General features: G+C 33.6%; 1 protein-coding gene across 1 annotated transcript in view; it reads left to right on the forward strand.

Annotated features, from left to right (window-relative positions):
- The window catches only part of CARF (calcium responsive transcription factor), a 38,468-nt gene that overhangs the window by 2,343 nt on the left and 11,414 nt on the right, over positions 1–24,711 (forward strand). Inside the window, 11 exon segments of the mRNA XM_059702818.1 lie at positions 1,891–2,058; positions 5,724–5,835; positions 6,256–6,483; positions 7,440–7,560; positions 8,644–8,773; positions 10,121–10,205; positions 11,809–11,998; positions 17,295–17,415; positions 19,427–19,570; positions 21,431–21,664; positions 23,611–23,773. Coding sequence (XP_059558801.1) covers positions 5,767–5,835; positions 6,256–6,483; positions 7,440–7,560; positions 8,644–8,773; positions 10,121–10,205; positions 11,809–11,998; positions 17,295–17,415; positions 19,427–19,570; positions 21,431–21,664; positions 23,611–23,773 — 1,485 coding nt within the window. The 5' untranslated portion in view covers positions 1,891–2,058; positions 5,724–5,766.

Here is a 24,711-nt window from a genome sequence, read left to right on the forward strand (position 1 = left end):
GATATGATGTGGTATGGTATAAAGACAGGGCTTTGGAGTCCAAATTGTTCTGGGTTTTTGTTTTTTTCCTCCTAGTTTGGAATCTGAGCTCTAATGCTCTCTGTGATCTTAAGGAAGTTACTTGAGAGCTCTGGTTTTCTTACCTATAAATAGAGATAATAAAATCTGCCTCAGAGTCATTGTGAGGATTACATGAAATAATTTGTGAAATTCTCAAAGAGCAAAGAGGTAAGAAGAGGTGTGAATATACAGGAAATGGATAGAACCCAAGATTACAAGGAAATTTATAGGAAGAACAAATCTTAGGTAAAAGAGACACTGAATACTAGCCTTAAATTATTTTTTTCACTGCAAAAAAGAAGTTAAAATAGGTTATGGTTTCTATATAAATTTGCATACATTTAAATTTTTGATGTTGATTTAGCATGCTATAACTTTCACCCACCTTTAAAAAATTAAATTATTCTATAAAATATTTGTGAACTAGTAGTCTTGATTTAATTTTGACACCACTGATTCATATTAATTTTGTATAGATCATAAAAGGTACATTGTCTTTTACCTACCCTAAAAGATGAAAGATATTTTCTAGAGTACTTTTGAGCAATATTTTTTAAAATATATTTTTATTGATTTTTTTTTTTTTTTTTTTACAGAGAGGAAGGGGGAGGAATAGAGAATTAGAAACATTGATGAGAGAGAAACATCGATCAGCTGCCTCCTGCACACCCCCTATTGGGGATGTGCCCGCAAACAAGGTACATGCCCTTGACTGGAATCGAACCTGGGTCCCTTCAGTCTGCAGGCCAACGCTCTATCCACGGAGCCAAACTGGTCAGGGCTTGAGCAATATTTTTAAGATGTAGTTAATAAGATTTGATACTGGTATTTAATAGCTTTCAAGATCCTTTAAATCTTGAGACTAATCAAGGTACATAGAATTAAAAGAAACTCTTAAGAGTAAACCTCAAGTGGCTTTATTCTTTAGCCTAACCTCTTTGGGGATTTATTTCAGACTGTTGGTTTTAATGGATAAATTTACACAAAAGCCTATGGGCAAAAAACCACACCACAGAATAATTTGATATTAAGACAGATGTTTAGAAATTGCAGCTGAGAATTGCCTCTAAATTTTTGAACAAATAGAAATGCAGTTGAGTAAAATCAAAACAGCAGTAGCCCAAACATGGTCCACAGAGATGAGTGACTGTAGCCTGAAGAGTCACTTCCCCTCTGCCATGTATGAAATACGTATAAACTATAAGTTAAAACAACTTCTAACAACACTTTCTTCCCAATCTATCCACTTTTTTAATGGAATGTGAAACATTTGAGAAAGCAATTTGCCAGCAGAATTTAATGCCTTAGCGTGTGTTCTGAAGTCCAGTCATTAACTACATGTAGTATATATTCTATACTTTCTCTTTTCTGTTCTCTTATCCAAGCCCAATACTACTTGATTAAGAAATAAGCTTGTCAAATCAATTCCAGGATATTACTGGGAGTAGGGTATGGGGAGGAGGGCTTTATAGCTTCTATAGCTTCAAAAGTTGCTATGCTCCATTAGTAAATACTTTCATTGTGGACAAAAATGTAATCTGCTGCGAGGTCTTTGTTTCAGTAGTTCTAGAATGTGAGAGTTGAGACAAAAACTAAGTCCAAATGTCTGATTTTATATAAAGAAACAGAAGTTAGATCACCTACCACAAGACAAGGGCAGTTCCAATGAAGTCAGTTCTAGCCTTCAGTTCTTGTCAATTGAGTCTAACTGATGGTTCCACTATACCAGGCTTGCAATGGCTATTTTATAATAGACCTGTATAACAAAATCTAGTATTTTTCTTTATATGTAGGAAAATAAGATAAACATTGAATATGTTCTCATTACAGAAAAAAAATGCTGCTATGAAGACATAATTATATCTCTCATATAAATGAAGCTACTACTGTCATGATTTTAGTGCTGCAGAAAGGATGAACTTCAGTGGACAAGAGGGCATTTTGAGGGGTAGTAGGATGCTTGAGGCCTGGAATTTAAATTTGAGCTACTTCCTGAAGGTAATAATTTTATTTTTAACTAATTGAAAGCAATAGCTGTCATAAGAGTTCACAATTGTCTATTATGAGTTAAGGGAAAAGTCACATTACACCAGCGGTTCTCAACCTGTGGGTCGCGACCCCTTTGGCGGTCGAACGACCCTTTCACCGGGGTCGCCTAAGACCATCCTGCATATCAGATATTTACATTACGATTCATAACAGGAGCAACATTACAGTTATGAAGTAGCAACGAAAATAATTTTATGGTTGGGTCACAACATGAGGAATTGTATTTAAAGGGCCAGAAGGTTGAAGACCACTGCATTACACTTTCTATATAGGTACTTTGTTATGTTTATGGTTAATTGTTGGCAAAGAACATTTTATACCTAGATATTTGACATTAATATCCTCATTATTTAAAAAAAAAACCTTTACTTTGACATGATAAAAGGCAATGCACATTGCTTAGAAGGATTAGGGAAGGAAGGAGTAATACTTTATACTGCATTCAAGTTATTTTTTAAAACAGTGGCATGTACCTGGGTTTCAGGTTCCAGCTCCACCCCTGTCCGGGTGAGGATTAACAACAACAACAAAATCAATGGAAAAAAAGGTTATCTGTATCTTAAAAATGTACTTTTAATTTCCATTTCAGCAGTGGGTTAGGTCAAGAGATATTGAAACCCAATTTTACCTATAGAAACTACTTTAAGTAGTATTTCCCCAGTGTAATCAGAAAAAGTGATACTAACCCATAGAATAGGTGTATTGTAGTATATACTGAAAGGAAATTTTTGAGTTTTGAGGTCCCAGAAGACATTAGAAAAATAAGGTACCTTTCTTCCATTGGCAAAATCCCAGTCTGGGCAAAGTTCGGAAGTAAGTGGTTTATGTTTGGCAATCTTCCTAGTTTTAACACCACCCACCTCTTTATGAGTGCACTTCTGGGGCGTTCATCCTGCCCTACATCCTCACTGCAGCATCTAGCTCAGGCCTGCTGTATCCCCGCCCCCCCCCCTTTTTTTTTAAAATTAGTGCTCTGAGCCTCAGATGTACTTGCTGTCTCACCTCTGAACTTTTCACAGTAGCTGTTTGTAACTTAAAGGAAGAAAGCTATCTTTATGTAAATTAACACAAATTTGTTAATGACTGCTACTCTTTCCAAAATTTTCTTTTTGAGAGAAAATGCTTATTAACTCCAATGAAAATGTCATTGATGAGCCCTGCCCGGGTAGCTCAGTTGGTCAGTGTCATCCCTGTACATTAAGGTTGCTAGTCCCATCCCAGTCAGAGCACATACAAGAAGCAACCAGTGAATGCATAAATAAGTAGAACAACAAATCAATATTTCTCTCCCTCTCCCTACCTCTCTCTAAAATAAATTTCATTGATGAAATTTAAGTTAGGGTAAGAGAAATTAAATAAATGAAAAGAAATTTTAGTCCAGAAGGGATAATTTGTAATAAGATCAGGCACCTTAGGAAGAGAAGAGTAAGTTTTTAGAATTCTTTTTTTTTTTTTTTTATTGCTTAAAGTATTACAAAGGGTATTACATATGTATCCATTTTACCCCCCCGCCCTAGACAGTCCCCTAGCCTCCCCTATCACCCAGTGTCTTATGTCCATTGGTTATGCTTATATGCATGCATACAAGTCCTTTAGTTGATCTCTTACCCCCCAGTTTTTAGAATTCTTGCCCTTTAGCTATTTGTAGTTTTTAACTCTTGAATCTATTTACAGGATGTTTTCTCAGTGGGCAATGCCTGCATAATTAGAGCTCAGTTTTCTGGTGAAGTAAGAGATCTTAGATTTCTTGCTGGAGAGCTTTTGGGTATTAGGAATGCCTCTAATTAAATTATAACCAAGGAAAAGTTGAGAACAATGAACAAAGAACTTTTAGCATCTTTAATTTGTTAACCTATCAAAAAAATATTTAAAGGGACTAATGAAGGAAGGAGGGAGCTTTGTTACCTCCAAAGAGTTTCTATTATAAGAATGAAGTGTAGGCTTTGAGATCTCTACATGTGGATTTGGGTGTTCGGCCACTTAATGTATTTGTAATCTTGGTAAAGTTACGTAATTAATTGCCTGAGTCTTATTTTTTATATGGAAATTGGAGAAAGTAACTGAATCACAGGGTTGTTGAAGAGATCAAGTAAGTAAGCCAATCTGAGGAAGTTATAAAATAAAATTTTTCTCTTATAGCTTGAGAGGTAACTACAATTTTTTGGAATTTTGGTAATAAATTAGATTATAATACAAGTAATTTAAAATCTTAAAGGAGAAGCAATTTAAAGATATTTCATAGTTATATATTAAAAATAAGAGTGATTTTATAGCCTATTACAATTTATATTTGAGGTAGAATAGTTACAATATTTTGGAAATATGAAATGGCTAACCTTGTAGATTTTTAAAAAATGGTTAATTTTATAAATGAATATTTGCATACTGTCACAGAAAAATATGTATTCAAATATGTATACTACTAAATAAATCTAAAGTACAAGGTATAAATTTAAATTAGAATTTAGGGTGATGAAATTATTGTGTATCCTGATTGTGGTGGTGATTACATGGACATGTGTATTAAAATCCATAGATTATATACACATAGAAAAGTTCAATTTAGTGCATATTAATTGAAAAAATAAAATTTTAATGATTTAAAAAAATTTATGCTGTCTTTTAAAAAATAAAATAAAATGGTGGGTTCTTAAAAAGATTCTATGAGATTTACTTTATATTATAAATTTTCAATGGTATTCTTTACCAGTTTCATTTTAACCTTATGCCAGTTTTAACACATAAAACGTTTGTGTGTGTGTGTGTGTGTTTAGATAATACAGAATCCTATACTCACTACAGTATAGTAGGTCAGAGTTTGTGAGCCTAAGCAACATTGGTCTTTTTGTTGTAGCGGCTGTCCAGTGCGTTTTAAGATTTTTAGCAGTATCCCATTAGATTCCAGTAGCACTCCTCCGCTCTTCCCCAGCCCCCGTACTGACAACCAAAAATGTTTGCAGACATTGCTGAATGTCCTTGACGGGTGGGGAGTGGGCAAGGAGACAAAATCACCACAGTTGAAAATCACTGTACTAGGCCTTAGTAGCTCAAACTTTGGAATACATATTTCTTTATTTTCAAAGCTTGACTGATTGTATATTATGGTGAGAGTTCTGTATACCTAATCTCCACCTATACCAAGAGATCTTTTTTAAAATTATTTAATGCTACAGTATGGTACATCCAAATCATAAAGTTAAACGGCTTTACTTTTATTACATCTTTGTAAAGTGAGAGTTTTAGAAGTATTTGAAGGGTATAACAGTATATGCCACATAACAGCAATCTTAATAAGCCAGTATGTGAGTGGAAAGATTGGAAGAAGGAACTGCATAGCACTATGTCCTGCCTTGAATATGTTCTGGTGCCTTGGCAAGTCATTTAACGAAAATGTTTATTTTTTTTTTATTTTTTTTTTTTTACAGGGAATTCTTTTTTTTTTTTTTTTTTTTTTTTTATTGCTTAAAGTGAAAATGTTTATTATTTATAGAGTGGGAATGACTTAACCTAAATCGTATAGGGTAACAGAGTAGGGGAAGTGAGTGATTTGATTTAGACATAAATTATGTAAAAACATTAAGGCTTTAATTGATCAGATATTTTAACTCTTTCAGCTCTTAAATAATAGAAGAAAATGGAATTGAACATGATGTCAGCATGGAACAGTCTAATGATTCATTAGTAGTCAACCATAATGATTCCGAAGATTCAAAAACAGATTCTCAGGTAATTTGAGGTAGGGATTCAACTGGGAACTTTTTCCCATTCTAAGGGAAAACAACATGCCATTTAACAACTTTTTATGCTGAAGGAATACTGTTACACTTAATGTATTCAAGAATTTTAACATTTTATTTTTCTCAATTCTATCATATTTAGTTTTGTATATTCATAACATTTTATACCCATGAAATCCTTATGTTGAATTATATTTCAGCACTTGAGGTTGAATATAATAAAAATCAATTTCACTTAAGAACTGCTTTCTGTCTGATCAGTCTGTGAATTGACAACTTTTGCAGTGTAAAGTGGATAATTAACTGAAAAAAAGTCTTCATTTTTATTATAAACATTCTGTTTTTTTAAAAAATTGTTACGTTTTACAAACATCCAAGTGATTATTTATTTTATTATTTTTTTGCAAAGCATTCAACCTGTATCGACTCCAGGGATCCTTCCTTTGGACAAAATAGTTCTGATAGAGTTTTACCCGTCACTACTCATGAAGCAGATAATTCACTCACATCACAGAATATACCAGGGCCCCTGACTCAGGCACAGACTCTTTCTGCAGAGCAATTTCACCTAGTGGACCAAAATGGGCAACCTATTCAATATGAACTTCAGTCATTGGAGGATTCTAATGCACAAATGGTGAGTATATTTTATAAAGAACGAGTTTTAGCCCTAACCAGTGTGTTCAATGGTTAGAGCATCAGCCCGCACACCAAAGGGTCATAGGTTCGATTCCTGGTTAAAGGCACATACTTGCATTGCAGGGGTGCTATGGGGGCAACCAGTCTATGTGTCTCTCTTCTCTCTCCCTCCCTCCCTCTCACTCTCCCTTTCTCTCTCTCTCCACCTCCTCCTTTCCACACTCTCTAGAGAAAATATTCTCTGGTGAGGACTAACTATATATATATAGTTTTGCTACTTGTGTTTGAAGATTTAAAAATTTGCATTTCTTATCAAACATTCAAGAGTCACATTGACTGGTTGCCTCCCACACATTGACATTCCTCTAAATTTAAGGCAATGGGTTCAGTATTAACCTGAAAAAAAGTATAATGTATACTTTTCTCTATGCTTTTAGATTTTTTGGAACTTTGCAGTATTCCCTATAGACCAAGACAGGATATATATAAATGTAGAGATATAAAAACAAATACTGTTTAATTAGGCATCTAAAAAGTTACTGTTTTTTTAACTAATAAAATGACTTAAAATATAGATGATTACCACACAAATAGGACAAACATGTATGGGTAAGACAGTAAATATAAAAAAGTTAATACATTTGACATACAGTATGACAATCAGAGCCTTGTCATATTACTGAGTCATTCGATCTCACCCATGAGTAATGACTACGATCATAGGTGGTTAAGATCATAGGACAGAGGGTCAAACTTCCTGTTTTGAATTCTAGCTTTACCAGTTAACAGTTGTGAGACTTTGGAAAAATTTTTATATATCTCAGTGTTTTCATCTATAAAATGAGGGAAATAATAGTATCGACCAAAGAGACAGGCATGTCTTTAATGATTTAAGTAATAACTCTTAAATTAGTATAGGCTTATGCATTTGATTTCTTTTTTAATGAATCCAAGATGATTGTTGCCAGCTCATCAGAAAATGGACAGATGCTTCGTGTAATTCCATCTACCCAGACAGGAATGACACAAGTGATTATACCTCAGGGGCAACTTGTGGATATGAATAGTCCTCAGGGTGAGTAATAATGGGAGATAGGGAATTTTAGAATGCTTTAAAGAAAAAGATGTACACTTAGAAAAATCACCTCATTGAAAGTCAGTGCTAAAATTGATTTCTTTTGGTAAGGTTGTGAACTGAATAATTAGAAAAAATTTCTTAGCCCAAATAAATTTTAAGTTCATTTTTCAACTCCTGTCTAGGTTAGCTGTCTATTTCATTTTGGAATTCTATGAAGCTGGTTGACTCTTGCTTCCTCCCAAATGACCAGTGAGCATAAAATAAATTCTTAATTATGATAACAGTAATAATACCAACAATAATAACAAGAATATAGTGCTAATAGCTACTGGAGAAGATTTTACATTTGTATTTTTATGTATTTTTATCAGTATTGTTGTTAGTCATATCACTTATTACTTTTTTTAATGATTTTTTTCATCCTCTTTGCTCTTTTCCTTCTTTCTTTGTTCCTTCAATTTCAGAAAGGAGACTCATATATCCAGTTTCTTTTTATTTTACTTTTTCTCCACATATTTAATGATAACACTGTTCTCTTCCTTTTGCTTCCCTTGCCATTTCATCTATTTGAATCTCTTTTCTAACATCATAGTTACACTCTTCTGTTGCTTGTTCATAGTTATGATTTAGGGTAGATATTTTTACCTTAATGTTTATGATTCTTTGTCTTTGTTAACAGTTGTTAAAACAAAAACATAAGGGAAAAAAACGTAGTTTGCAGAAAACATAGTAAACATGGTATAGAAACAAAAACAAGAGTCAGTTTTACATTTTCCTATTATGTATAATCGGAAATTATACAGACTCTATGTATAACAATTATTTCTACCACTGTTATATCCTAGATGTCCAATATAAGTTCCAAAAACTTAATTACAGAATTTTAGTAGTCAGTATTATAATTGGAAAGTAAACAAGTTTATCAGAGAAATTCTCAATAAAGCATTGTAAGGTTTATTGTCTTTAGCTTTAGAGCATATCTTCCCTTTCCTGTTTCAAATATTAAAGTTCTAGTTAGTTACATTCTCATGGTCTTATTCAAGATAGTGATGTTGTTTTGTTCTTGTGATTGTGGTTAAGATGCCTCTGAAGAGAAACCCAGCAACAGAAACTTACCAACTGCAAGACTGGATGCTCTCGCCGACCGTAACAGTAGTTACATTCTGCATCCACAAGCATCCCTCACATTGCCCCAAAAGACAGTGACCAGGTGAGTCAAGGGAACAGGAGCTCATCTTTTGTTATCACCATGGAAATACAGTTTTTTAATTATTATATCTCAAGCTGGCTGACTGTAGAAAAGATCAGAAATTCAGGAACTACAATAGACTGTCATCAAACATATCTTTACTTTAATGGCTTCTCGGCAATAAGGAAGCTAGTCTAAAAGGAGAAATGTCCAGAGTGCTGCTTTTCCTCAGTGATGCTTGCCTATCGTATTTGAAACAACCTGGAAACACCTGACACTAATGGAATTTTTAGAATAAAGAAATACTCATTCGAGTTCCTAAAATTTTTAATGGTCTCATCACATTTTTATGCATTTAATTCCTCTGTGGTAAAGTGTTTAAAATGTGTTTTGTTAATATGTATTTCAGCTTTTACTTTTTCCTTAAAATAACACTTTATAATAATTTAGGAAAATATAAACATGGCTTTTTAAAATATATTTTTATTGATTTTAGAGAGGAAGGGAAAAGGAGAAAGAGATAGAAACATCAATGATGAGAGAGAATCATTGATTGGCTGCCTCCTGCACGTCCCACACTAAGGATTGAGCTTGCAATCTGGGCATGTGCCCTGACCGGGAATTGAACTGTGACCTCCTGCTTCATAGGTAGATGCTCAACCATAGAGCCATGCTGACCAGGCTAGACATGGTTTTTGTATTATTAGTATTTTTTAATCTATGAAAATATTTTTAAATTCACATAATACTTAGGACCTTTAGTCTTAGAACTTGACATAATATCATGCTATTCCTTTATGTTTTTATTTATTTTAAAGAGAGGGAAAGGGAGAAGGAGAGAGAGCTAGAAAAATCAATAAGAGGAAACACCCATGAGCTGTCTCCTACACAACCTCTACTGGGGATTGAACCCGCAGCCCTGACATGTGCCCTGACGGGGAATCGAACCTCTTGGTGCATGCCTGTATACTCAGCCACTGAGCTATACTGGCCAGCTATCATGCTATTCTTAACAAGTCACCTGAAGATGTTTTATTAGCTCATTTTTTAATAAATGAAAATAATTATGTAATGAGAAAAATATAAAATACGATTTTAACGAGACAGATAAAATACTTGAATTGTTGGAACTACAGGTACTTGGAAGCACAAACTTGGGCATTTGTGTTAGCAGGTACTAAAATAGTCATGATTAAATAAAATTATAATTAATATACCCATCAGATCAATCTGTCATTATTATTCTAATTTCTTATTGATGACCTCAATATTTTGTCTTTGAAACTGCCTAAGAGAATAAAGTAGTTGAATGCCATGTATATGTGTAACTTGTAACGTATATTTAAATATTTTTCTCCCCGGTCTCAGAATGCTTGAAGAACCGTTTCTGGCTCCTCTCCAGCCACTTTCTTCTAACACACCTATATGGGCCTGCCGTCTTAGGAGTTGTGAGGTGAGTTAAAAACAACCCTTACCTAGATTCACTTAATGAATTACAATTCATCCCAAAATGTCCACCTTTTTTTGTTTCTTAATCCTCAGTGGATGGTATTTTTCCATTGATTTTTAGAGAGAGTGGAAGGGAGAGGGAGAGATAGAGAGAGAGAGAAACACCGATGTGAGAGACACATCGATTGGTTGCCTCCTGCATGCACCCTGACCGGGCCAGGGATTGAGCCTGCAGCTGAAGTACGTGCCCTTGACTGGAATCAAATCGGTGACGCTTCAGTCTGCAGGCCGATGCTCTGTGCACTGAGCCAAACCAGCTAAGGCCCAAAATGTCTACTTTTGAAAACGACTAGCAGAGGCTGTATCTCTCATCTATTCTTTTATTCCTTAGAGTTTGTATGATCTATTAAAGTAGAGATAATATAAATCTTCTCACTTCACTATCATTTCTTCCCTTGTCTTTCATGAAAATATAAACGTGGCTTTTTAATATATATATACTTTTATAGATTTTAGAATGGGAAAAGGAGAGAAACATCAATGATGAGAGAGAATAATTGATCAGCTGCCATCATTTTTCTCTACTTTTGATCTTTTGACCATTCCTTCTCTTTCTTTGCTTGTGCTTATTTATTTTCATTTTCTCAGTGGAAATTCTTCAAAGTTCACTGTTTGACTTTATTTTATTTCTCTACATTTTATCCCTTATACAGCTTATCAACTTTGTTGACTTTCAACTATCACTTTTATAAAAATCTCCAAATATATATCACCAGTTTCTTCCTTTTTTATTTCATTTTATTGAATTTATTGAATGACATTGATTAATAAAATTATATAGGTTTTAGGTATACAATTCTATAATACATTATATGTATACTGTATTGAGTGTATATACATACAGAGACATATATATATATACTTGTCTATATTCTAAGCATCTACATTCAAAAGGGGAAACCAAGTTCATTAGTAAATTCTGTGTCCATTAGATAAAAGTATTTATGCTAATTTCCACAAACTAAGAAAAAGAAAAACCCATTACTTATTTTTGGCACTGAAGGTCAGACAGGAATTCCAGAGAAGGATCTTCATGAAAAGAATGCTAATATAATGAACAAATTCTTTGACATCATTTTTATATAAGATAATCACAGTTTTCATAGGTTTTCAAACAAATTCATGGCATAATATCAAAATCAGTTTCATTAAAGAAGCCCCACAGGGAACCAGTACCTTGTGGCTAGTTTTATGCTGATTTGGTTGGATATGGGGGGAGAATTTTAAGTATCTGGGAGAATGGATACATGATATATTCTTCAAGCTATTTTCCTTAAAGATTATTTGTCTCTAACAAGATTTTGATAAAGTCAATATGGCAGTGAGTTTGGCATTCTCTAACAAATACCTGGACAGTATCTATTTGATGACGCTAGTTGAATTCAGACCAGATCTGCTGGTTGTAATAGACCATTGATCTGAAGGAGAAATGACATTGTCTTTTGAGAGCTGATGAGTCTCTTATCTTGGACAATCACCTCATTAAATTTTTTGTACAATGAAACATATTTGCTAATAATTTTGTTATTTAATTTTACTACATGCAGAAAATTGGAGATTCATACCGGGGCTACTGTGTAAGTGAGACTGAATTAGAAAGTGTTTTAACGTTTCACAAGCAGCAGACACACAGTGTTTGGGGGACTCGCCAATCTCCAAGCCCAGCCAAGCCAGCTACACGTTTGATGTGGAAATCCCAGTATGTCCCATATGATGGAATTCCGTTTGTCAATACAGGTACTTTTTAAAAGAAATATTTTAAAAGGTTCAGCAGTAGCCATGATCCATTCTGAAACTGTGGTTTTCATTTTGGTAGATGATAACTAAATGTTAATTGATAAAAATGTATATTAAACTAAAAAGAATACTTAAAATAAACATAACCAATATTTTGTAAAATTGCATTTTAATATATTCAATAAATCATGCTTCCTTTTGATATTATGCTGAAAATAAAAAATAATATTGAGATTCCAGGTACACCTCTTTAATAGAAATTAAACAGTAAGCAATTTTATTATTTTAAATATGTATATCTCTTGTGTTTTGTTTTTGTTTTTTTATCCAATCTCCAGATATTCTCTCCTCTTTTGATTTGTCTTGTGGTACAAATTTATGTCCATTTTATATAACTTGTAACTCTTGAGTTACTATATAGAATTGTGTATAATCAAGGGTTTATATAGAATTTTAATATCAGGATTCTCAAGCAACAGATGCATTACATACAGTATTCTCAAACACTAGTGTTTACTAGAACAGTAGAGTTTCAGACAATTCCCAGAGATTTACCCTAAGACCAGTCAGACCCCACAGAACCTAAAAATAAGTGATTTATTCCAGGACTATGTGGGTACTGATTCAGCTGGAAGAGTTGCAGCCTCATCCTGGACCTCTGAGGGTAAAAAGAAATACTGAGAGGAAGATAAGATAAATGTAGCTTGTGCCCAGGTTTATCAGTATTCTACAAAAGAAATGCAACATTTTTCACTACCCTAGTTCTAATTCCTTTTTAACTCTTCACAAATAGCCACTACATGAATTTGGTGTGTATCTTTCCAGTCTGTTTTTATACTTTACCATACATATTTGTATCTATAATTATATATTTTGTTGTTTTGAATATTTAAAAAATATATATAAATAGTAAATTGTAGACATTATTATGTACATTTTTTACTCACCCTTATTTTGAAATCTATCCATATTGATACTTTTAAATCCCGGTTAACTCAACTTAGTTATTGTATAACAGTCCAGCATATGACCAAAACACAATTACTTTTCTATAAATAATCATTCAGGTCTCCAGCTTTTCAATATTACAAATGCTATAGTCAGACCTCCACAATATACATTTTCATTGAAAAGATGTAATTATGTGTTAAAGTGGAATTACTGAGTTGTGACTTATGCCCATTTCATCTTTAAGAGATTCTCACAAGTTGTTCACTAAAGTGGTTGTACAAGTTCAAAAATTCCTTCTCTCAATTGTTTTTGGCCACATGTGTTTTAGAAGTTTGACTTTTTGGACTATAATAATGTAATGTTACAAAATACTTCTAGCACGTATTCTGTAGACAATCTATATATATAAAAGCCAAGCGACTGGAACGACAGATCACTATAATGTGCACAGCAGCGGCCAACCGACCCCAATAGGCAGCCCCAACCTCCCGCAGCCCCTCCCCCGACCTGGCCCCACCCGTTTCAGGCCTCTAGTCTATAGATATAAAAGGCTAATATGCTAAGTGTTCCTCTGCCTATCCGACTGGTCGCTATGACACTCACTGACCACCAGGGGGCAAACGCACAATGCAGGAGCTGCCGCGATGTACCCTGGCCATTTACAAAGAAATGGCAGTGTGGACCTGGTGCCGACAAAGCAACACTTGGCTTCCCCCACGTGGTACTCAGGCCCCACCACCAGCCCGGAGCAACAGCCCACCTCGTCGCAGCCAACGCTGCTGAGACCCCATGGTGCAAAATGCAGCCCACAGCTCAGCCCAGCCCAGAAACAGTAGCTGTGGGCGCCGGGTAATGACATCATGTAGCAACGCCCGGCTTCCTGTCCCTAGTGACTACTAGCCTCCTTGGAGTTTCTTCAGCCCAGGAACACGACTTGCTTCATAGTCAGTACACTTTAACCAAATGTCTGTGAAGCGTTTTCCTGTGCCTCATCTCATTTGATCCTCACAGAAGTCCTGGAGTAGGTAGATAGGAGACTTGGTAGAATCCTATTCTCTTCATTAGCCAGCAAACAGAGATTTAGACAGCTTAGAAACTTGACCCACCTGAAAAGAAGTGGTGGACCTTGAAAATGACTTCAGGTATTCTCACTGCACAGAATATAGTCAAACGCTGCTGCAGTTAAATATTTCACCCTTTATTCTCTTTGTGTGATCTACAATAACAATCTGCTTTGTATTGATATTTACTGCTGTGTTGCTGACAATTACCTGAAAGAGAAGTTGGGGTGCTTTACTGGGCTGGAAAAAGTTTAGCTAAATCAGAAGGCAGGTCTAATTAAGAAAGTTTATTGTACATATATAAAAGGCTAAGTTGACTCGTGCATGCATGATACATATAAAGCTCTTGCTGGTGCCAATCGCATGCATATGTTTCCATCTGTCATTGTCGATGGTGAATTTGGTTGACACTTCTATTATAGAGAAATGGCAAATAGCGATATTAAAATATTTCTTCTAATTAATTTCCTTTCAATGTACACGAATTTGTGCACCGGGCCACTAGTAACACATAATCAAACAGTAATATTTTATGGATAGTCACACTAAGGAAGAAATCAAGACAACAAATCGCTTCATAAAGTTCAGGTCAGATTTTGCAAGTAAATGGGTTCCAAAAAATTTTATTTTTCCGAGCTTTTTAGATTCAGAAACATACACAAAGCATTGATGACCTGTACCAATTTTTACTCCTTTCAGCAATGTAGGAAAATTTCCTTTTCCCACATTCACTCTATGATTTAGCATTGTTATTCTTTTATATGTATATATATATATATATATATATATATTTATCTTATTGATTTTTTACAGAGAGGAAGGGAGAGGAATAGAGAGTTAGAAACATCGATGAAAGAGAAACATCGATCAGCTGCCTCCTGCACATCTCCTACTGGGGATGTGCCTGCAACCCAGGTACATGCCCTTGACCAGAATCGAACCTGGGACCTTTCAGTCCACAGGCCAATGCTCTATCCACTGAGCCAAACCAGTTTTGGCACATTGTTATTCTTTAAAAAATATTTACATTATGAAAATTTTCATATGTCTATAAAGTAGAGTTAATAATATATGAAATCTCATGATTCCATGTATCCATCATCCAGTTTCAACAACTATCAGCATGTTATCAATATTGTCTTATCTATATCCCAACTGCCTCATTCCCCACCCCCAAGATAATTTTACAGCAAATTCATGTCATTTCATATACAATTACTAAAGTATATAGTATATACTAAAGTATATGTCTCTAAAAGATAAGGACTCTTCCTCTCTTTCTCTCTATATATGTATATGTATATATAGTATATATCCTATATAATAAAGAGCTAATATGCTAATTAGACTGGATGGCTGAACAGCAGAACAACTTTCCAGACGACCTTCCAGACAAAGCCGGGGCTGCGAGGGCCTACTCTTGCACAAATTTCATGCATCGGGCCTCTAGTGTGTGTGTGTATATATATATATATGGAGAATCCCATTATCATGCTTTAAAAGAATTACCAGTAATTTCTTAATGTCATAAAATGTCCAGTGTTCCCATTCTTCCATTTATCTCAATTCTTTTCTTCATAGGTTTGTTCAAATTCACATCCAAACAGAGGTCAAAGATTATATTTGGTTAAAATATATCTTACATTTATTTTTATCTAAAAGTTTCTGTCCTGTTTCCCCTCAGATAGTTTGTTCTGTGGAGTTTGCCATATTCTGAATTTTGCTGGTTCTATCTCTGGTGTAATTTAACATGTCCTTTTATCTCCTCTACTTCCTATAAACTGTTAGATTTAGAGGCTTAATTAAGTGAAGATTCAGTTTTCATAAAAGTATTTTTTGCAAGAATACTTAATAAGTTCTGCCTCCTTATTGCTACCTATGTGTGACACCTTTTAGTGATGTTAACTTGATCAGTGTAGTCAGTTTGTTTAGATTATTGTCAATTTTTAAAAATTTTTGCCATTTGAGGAATGTGAGATAGTATTTTATTATTGTTTCAATTTGTATTTCCCTCTTTACTAGTGAAGTTGAACATCTTTTTGTTTGTTAGTTTGATATCCTTTTTCTTTCTGAATTGCCTGTTCTTAGTCTTTGCCCATTTTTCTGTTTGGTTGTTTCTTTATTTAAAAAAATTATTTATGGTTCTTCATATTCTGCATTTTAATCTTTTGTTGTGTGCCTTATGAAATACTATTTTTCAAACTGTTGATTTTACTTTACCTTTATGGTGCCTTTTAAATACAGGTTTTACATTTTAATGTCAGCTTTATCAACATTTTATTTATGATTTGCATTTTTGTTTTTATATTTTAGAAGTTTGCTGTACCCTAGAATAGGATATTCAACTTAAAATCTTAACTGTATAGTTTTTACATCTACTTATTTGTATTATCTATTACTGTGTAACAAAGTACCCCACACTTGAGGCTGAAAACAACAAGCACTTACCTCACAGTTTCTGGGGGTCAGCCGTCCAAGGATGGCTAAGCAGGTGGTTCTGTTTTAGGTTCTCTCACAAGCCTGCAGTGAAGGTGTGTGCTGGAGCTGCAATCATCCCGTGTGTGCCTGCGGGGGGGATCTGCTTCCAAGCTCACACATGCAGCTGGTAGCAGACCTTATTCCTTGCCACAAGGGTCTCTACACAGCTGCCTCGCTACGTGACGCTGATTTTTCCCAGAGAGAGCAATCCAAGCAAGAGAGTATTCAAGATGGAAGTCACAGACTTTTTAAATAACCTAATATAAGAAATAATGTCCTGTCAATTCAGCTATGTTCATTGGAAGTTAGTAAGTCTAGCCCATGCTCAAGGGAAGGGAATCACGCAAGGACATGAGAACTAGGAGGCAGGGATCACTGGGGGTCATCTTAGTGACTGGTTATTACATTATTATAACAGCACAAAATAGAAAAAAGGAAATAAGTAATTATAAAAGGAAATATAATTTTAAATGACATTATTTATTCACAAATACAGCATGTGCTAATTTCTATTTATAAAATAGTAAATTTTATTAAAATCATATGTATGTTGTAAATACCAGTTGACATTCAGTAAATGTAATACTCATTTACTTAACATAATGCGGTACGTTTGCTAAATATTACAATCAACTTTTAAATTTATTTGTACAGTTTATTTTAATAAGTCGTATTGCTGTATTCTTTCCTTGAAGTTTTATAATAAAGTATAGATTTTGATATAGCCACCACTAAGTTATTTTTAATCTAGTACCCAGAATGCATAGATACTTGATATAATATCAATAGTTGGTCTTGGCCCACAGGGAGTAGAGCCGTGGTAATGGAGTGTCAGTATGGGCCAAGGAGAAGAGGTTTCCAGTTAAAAAAGACCAATGAGCAGGAAAGCAGGCCTTGTCACCTCTACAAAGCCACTTGTCCAGCCCGGTAAGCTTTCATTTCTTTCTTATTAAGTACTTATTTTTGAATAGCTAATATTCACTTTTTAAAGTTTTAGCAGCTCCAAAAAATATACAGTGAAATCTGATTTTCTTCTTATCCTTGCTCCCTTGTCCCTCTTTAAAGCAGCAACTCTTACCAGTTTCTTGAATAACCTTCTGAAGTTATTCTGTGTATATGAATATATGTGTGTGTGTGTGTGTATTCATATGCATATATATTCTTTACTCTCATATATATGTGTATATGTGTGTGTGTACACTTTATTTTAATAAGTCGTATTGCTGTATACGACTTTACTCTCGTAAATGTTAAATATCTCAGTAAAGCTTACTAATATTTTCTTTTTTTAAAGTTTGGTAGGAGTGTACCTTCTTTCCTTCTATAAATTCACACTGATTTATTTTCATTCTGAATGCCCATTGTGATTGTTTACTAGACAGCTATTATGCTTCAGACTAGTTTGAATGTAATGATATATACTACTATACACTTTGCTTTTCTTCATTCCAAATATATCCGAAAGCTGTCATAACTGTATATAAAAGCACTGGTTATTTCTTTAAAAACATTTTTAAGTTTACTTTTAAAATTGAGATATAATTGACATATAACATATTAGTTTCATGGCTCCTTTTTAATAGCCATATAATAGTCTACTTATAGACTATTTACTTGTCATTTACTTAATTTATCATTTATTTAATTAGACTTGTAAATTTTCAGCTGATTTTTGCATAGGGTAATAGATCTAAAACTTTACATGTAACTTAGGAGAAAAATTTCTATATGTGAAGAAATAATTTTATTCTCTATTTTTTTATAAGTACTTCCTGAATATCTACTCTGTGCCCAGCAACTACATTTGGGTGCCATGGGAAGTAGGGAGACTAAAACAAGTATAAGATTTTCCTTAATCATTTAGAACTTAAAATGTTGTTGGAGTAGATCAGTAAACAACACTTTTAGAGAACATAATAGTATATCGTATGGATTAGCTAACTATCTTCAGAGAGAGAATATAACCATGCAGACACATTAATAGGACAGAATGTATGGAAAGCCTGGAATGGATGCTGAGGTTTAGATTGAATTTGGATAGGTAGAGAGTTAAAGGAAATAAATTGTAGGCTAGGAAGACTATATAAATAAAGATAGGCACGATTGTATATTTGGTACTAGTATTAGAGGAAGAAGGATGATTTCTCCATTGAAATGATATAACCTTCATAGGAAAAGCAATTTTATATTTGAGGTAATTGAAAGTAAGATTAGGTAAAAAGTGCCTTACCTGGTTTGGCTCACTGGATAGAGTGTCAGCCTGCAGACTGAAGGGTCCAGGGTTCAATTCCAGTCAAGGGCACATGCATGGGTTGTGGGCTTGATCCCCAGTAGGGGGCGTGCAGGAGGCAGCTGGTCAATGATTCTCATCATTAATGTTTCTCCCCGTCTCCCTTCCTCTCTGAAATCAATAAAAATATCTATATATATATTTAAAAAGACTAGGTAAAAAGCTAGAATCATATGGAATGCCCTGAATGCTGCTAAGAAATTTTATTTCATTAAAGAGCAGATAGATTCTTTAGTAGAGAAGTGCAAATGTGAAGAATTATTGTGGCATTGATGTATCAAGTGGATTTAAGTAATGAAAGACTGGATGTCCAGAGGCCAGAAGGAGACTAGTAAAGTAATCCTGGTGTGAGGTAATGATGGCTTCCAGGAGAATGAAGAAGTGGCAAATCTAGAAAAAACACACAAAAACAACAACTAATATCCAGAAGTATTTAGGTATTTTTACTGAAATTATGATTATTGTTAATTTGCTAAGTATTATGAAGCACTGAGAATATAGCATGTCTTTCACATAATCCTCTGAACGCTTTCTAGAATAATTGAATTTTTTCTAAATTTCAATGCTTCAAATAAACTTCTGGTTGATAAATTAGGTTTTCTTGAGATTTCAATATAATAAAAAAATTCTCTTTTTTCTTATAAAAAGAATTTACATTAAAAAGGTACAAAAGTTTCCTGAATATAGAGTTCCTACAGACCCCAAAATTGATAAGAAAATAATACGAATGGAGCAAGAGAAAGCCTTTAACATGCTAAAGAAGAACTTGGTAGATGCTGGTGGTGTTTTTAGGTATGACATTTATATGACGTTATTTTATTTTATAAATTAGCTCCATTTGCAAGAATTCCTTCTGTAAGAGACATAATAATTACGGTTTCCAGTTATTTTATTAACGGTTTTTATAAGGTGGATGCCTCACTAGTAGTTTCCTAAGTATTAAAATGATTTGACACTGTAGAAGCCAGAGGTGGTGAACCTTTTTTCTGCTAAGGGTCATTTGGATATTTATTATATCATTTGCAGGCCATACAAAATTTTCAACTTAAAAATTAGCCTGCTAGGGAATTTACTAGTATATGCATATATGCACAGCCCATGGATACAGACAATAGAGTGGTGAAGGCTTGGGACGGGGTGAGGGTGGGGTGGAGGCGATCAATGGGGAAGAAACATGAACAAACAAAGGGGACATATGTAATACTTTCAACAATAAAGATAAATTTTAAAAAAGAAAAACAAAGAAAAAAATTAGCCTGCTATATTTGGTCAAACATTTAATTAACTCACCCCTAATGTCTTGGCTGGGCCAGACCAAATGATTTCGTGGGCCTTTTATGGCTCGCAGGCCATACGTTCCCCACCCCTGGTATAAGCCATTGAGTTTGTCAGCCAGATATCATGGCTAAATTTGACCAAACAATTCTGTGTACCATAAGGAAGTTTTTTTCCAAAATGACAAATACATTTTTAGCAACACATTTCACTATATACTGTATTTAGTACTTTGTTTTAGATACTTACTAGGAACCAATCTTGTAGTTACTTGAATATTTTTTTAACCCATCTTTGATTACTTGTAGCAGCCAGAAATGAATCCTAAGCCCTAAAATTCTGTTTTATATCTTTTATACTAAGGTTTTAAAATTTTTTAAGTTTAATTTTTTAGTAAATTTATTGTGTGACATTGGTTAATATAATTATATAGATTTCAAGTGGAGTTTTCTGTGATACTTGATATGTATATTACACTATGTGCTTACCACCCAAAGTAAAATCATCTTCTGCCCTCATATTTGGCTCCCTAAGGTCTTAAATAAGAAGAAATATTAGTTTTCTTTTATGTATCAGTCTAGAATTTGCAATTGTATAATGGGGTCAAGGGTATGGGTCATAGTTTTTGTATGATCTTTAAAAAAACTTTCAGATGTATGAAAAATAAATAGACTCAATAATTAGATCTTTCAGTTTGGAGAACATTGCATATAACTTTTAATTAAGTAGGCTCCATTGTATGCAATATCAGTCATTGCAAACATTTTGTATATATCAATTAAAACAGTATCCTACCAGATCGTTTCATTTTCTTTTGTTTTGTGCACTGCACTATTGTATGAGTGACCTTTTAGTCTTATTCATTGGGTAACAGGAGCTGGAATGCTGTACAGGCAGTTTGTTGAGCTCCTGTCAGAGACAGTTCTCCCACATAGCTCAATCTTGTGTCCACTTTTTGGTTGGAAGGATAATAGGTGTAACACAGGGCTTGTAATCTGGGGACAAAATGGTAGATGAGTGGGAAAGTACACAATTCAAAAGATGATGTTTTAAAAAGTCTCATTATTTTGAGGTGAAATTTACTTAATAGGAGATTTAAAATACCATTTTCATATATATTTAAGTCCTGTACCTTCCTTAACTTTAGGGCCATAGTAAAAAGTCTGTTAAAAAAAAAAAAAGATTTTTATCTAATTGGGTTTAAAGCCAATCTTAGAAAAGTTAAGCAGAGGGCAATTTAAATTTATGTTTAATATGATATAATAATATATAATTTTTTCATAAAGGATTATTCCTTCTCTTGATAAATATTACCAGATGTAATTACGACTCTTGCCTTTGTCTAGTAATATAATTTTAAATATTTTCTCTTGTCAGGTGGTATGTACAGTTACCTACACAGCAAGCTCATCAGTATCACGAATTGGAGACTCCCTCCCTCCCTTTGTCACCTTCCCCTTTTCCTGTGTCCTCTCTGGAAGAAGAGGAAACTGCAATTAGGGATGAGAATTGTACATTACCCTCACGTCTACATCCTCAAGTAGCACATAAGATTCAAGAATTAGTATCACAAGGAGTAGAACAAGTGTATGCAGTAAGGAAACATCTAAGGTATAGTAGAAACAAATTGCTCGAATATGTTTTTCATTTTTGTTTGTTGCTTTAAGTAATACACTTAATATTATAGAAATTTTCAGTAAATATGCCATTAGAGTGCTTTCCACAGTGGCTTCACCAATCTGCATTCCCACCAACAGTGCGCGAGGGTTCCCCTTTCTCAGCATACCAACCAATACTTGTTATTTATTAACTTATTGATGTTAGCCATTCTGATAGGTGTGAGGTGATATCTAATTGTAGTTTTAATTTGCATTTCTCTGATAATTAGTGACATTGAGCATCTTTTCACTTGTCTATTGGCCATCGGTATGTCTGCTTTGCAGAAGTATCCAGGTCATTTGCCCATTTTTTATTTGGATTATTTGTTTTTTTGATGATGAGTTTTATAAGATCTTTATAAATTTTGTCATTAACCCCTAATCAGATGTATTGGCGAATGTGTTCTCCCATTCAGTGAGTTGTCTTTTCATTTTATTGATGGTTACCTTTACTGTGCAAAAACATTTTAGTTGATTTAATCTCATTTGTTTATTTTGTATTTTTATTTTTCCTTGCCTGAGGGGATAGATCAGAAAAAAATACTGCTATAAGAAAGATACTAGATTTTACTGACTATGTTTTCTTGTAGGATTTTTATGGTTTTGAGTGTAACATTTAAGTATAGAACCAAAGATTTTAAAACCTCTAGGTCAAGGTACTTATTTTAAGGTATTTGAAATATATTTTATTACAGCAGAAGAATATGGACAGTTCTTTGTCTAATGAAATTTTATATGTAGCACTCTGGTCTAATTTTATTGATACTCAGGATATAATAATTACTAGTAACTATTATTGTCATGTGGCACTTACCATGTGTGTGCCAGGTGTTATGCTATGTACATGACATGCATGTTCTCGTTTATTCTTACTACTATTAAATTGGTATGTTTTTCCTCGTTCTGCAGATGAGAAAATGGTTAAATAACTAGCTTAAGAGATAGAGGCAGAACTGCAACTTAGGTCTGAATCTACAGCCTGTACTCTTTGCCATGATTTCTTGTACTTAATTGACCTGTTTGTAGTCGTTGTTGTGTAGTCTGATCTGAATAACCTAATGAGTATTTTCTAGGATTATTCCTTAATTAATACATTACTTTATTATTTAGCAGATTTCTTAGGCTTTTTATATTTATTTTCATTGAGGCATTGTTAGACTAGAACCAGAACTTGGTAAAGCCATTCACTATTTACTAAAACTGAATTTTAAGGACACAGGTATAATACACCTCTGCAATACGGTCTACCTAATGTAATGCACAAAATTTTATGTATTAATTTCTTTTATGTATCTATTTTTATATAATTATATGACAATACTGCCTTCTGTTTCTATCTTCTGTTTTGTCTACTTGTAAAATGCAAGCAGATCATATTTTATATGATATTAATTGATGCCTTTTAGAAGCAACATAACATGATATTTATGCAAATAATCTGAGTGAGAGCCCAAGCTCTCTTACTTATTAGGTAAGTGTACAATTTGGGGCAGATTACTTAACTTCTGCAACCTATCAGTTTCCTTATCCATAAAGTGGGAATGCAAAGGATTATATTAAGGGTTTGAGTAGATACTTGATGTGAAGTGTTCAGTGCAGTGCCTGACCTAGTAGGCATTCAAAAACATCCTTAAATTGAAAATAGTGATTCCTTTAAATCATATAAATGTAAAGCTCACTCTAAGATATACAGTTGTTTAACCAATGTAAATATTACATTTCTTTAATCACATGAATTCTATGATTTAAGGTAGGGAAATGAAAATGGAAAAAGTTAAAGTACTTATAAAGCTATAAACCATGTTTTATACTAGTTTATGCTAAAAAGAGAACCTTAACCTCATGTGATCTAAAGTAAATCGCTAGATTATGTTTTATTCTATTTTATATTATCTACAGAAAATTTGTGGAAAGAGAACTGTTCAAATCTGATGAGGTACCTGAAAGACATAATTTATCCTTTTTTCCAACTGTAAATGACATAAAAAATCACATCCATGAAGTACAGAAATCCTTGAGAAATGGAGATAATGTATCTGACTCAGAGATTATTCCAGCAACGGTATGATTACAACTGTAATTCCTTGTTTTATTACATAATCTTTCTCAGCCTCCATTACTATTTGGACTAATAGGGATGATTGCAATTAGGCCATGTAAGTAACTATGATATAAGAGAAAATAGGGGTATTTTTCTTAAAACGTAAATACTGTGAACTCTTAAGTGATTATTTAACTAAATCTGTTTTTTGCTTTCACAAGAAAAAAAACCACTGAATATCCAACTCTGACTATAATAATAATAATAGTAATCTTTATTTAAAAATCAGCATAGTTTATCTCTAAAAAGTATACCTTATTCATTCAACAGACAGTTATTGATTACATGCTATGTATATTTTCCCCTTTTTAAGTAGATGGGTAAATTTAAATAGAATAGTTCACACTTGAATAAAGAAAGTAATAATGTTCTATATTCCACCTATGGATATTAACCCTTTGCGGTCCAATTTTATTTTGGAATTCAAATAGTCTGGTCCAAATTAATTGACAGGATTGAATGTTGAACCTGTTTGCGGTGTCGACCTCAGCCTCGACGTTGGACCTGCTCCTAGCGCCTGGTCTGTCGAGTCAGCCTCGACGTTGGACCAAAAAGCGTTAATGTTACTTCATACTGTGATAGTTTCCCTCTGAATATTGGTAATTTCTATAAAAATTTTTCCTGCTCTGAAGAGATTAATATAATTACCCAGAAACTAGTTATTGTAATGCAGGTAGTGATTATGGCATTAAAATATCAGCAACAATATTCTTTGTTCTCCACATTTTTACTATCCAAATTCAGTAACTGAATAGATTAATAGATTTAGATATTTTTTTAAAGCTAGAGCTATTAGTCTTTGCTATTCAAAACTCTTAATTATTCTTTATCCCAAATTCAGGAGTGAAAACAGTTTTGGTTAGCCATGGTCTTTGCCACCTACACTTTCTAACCAAAGT

This window comes from Myotis daubentonii, chromosome 7 (genome assembly GCF_963259705.1).
Source record: "Myotis daubentonii chromosome 7, mMyoDau2.1, whole genome shotgun sequence".
NCBI classification, from domain to species: Eukaryota; Metazoa; Chordata; class Mammalia; order Chiroptera; family Vespertilionidae; genus Myotis; species Myotis daubentonii.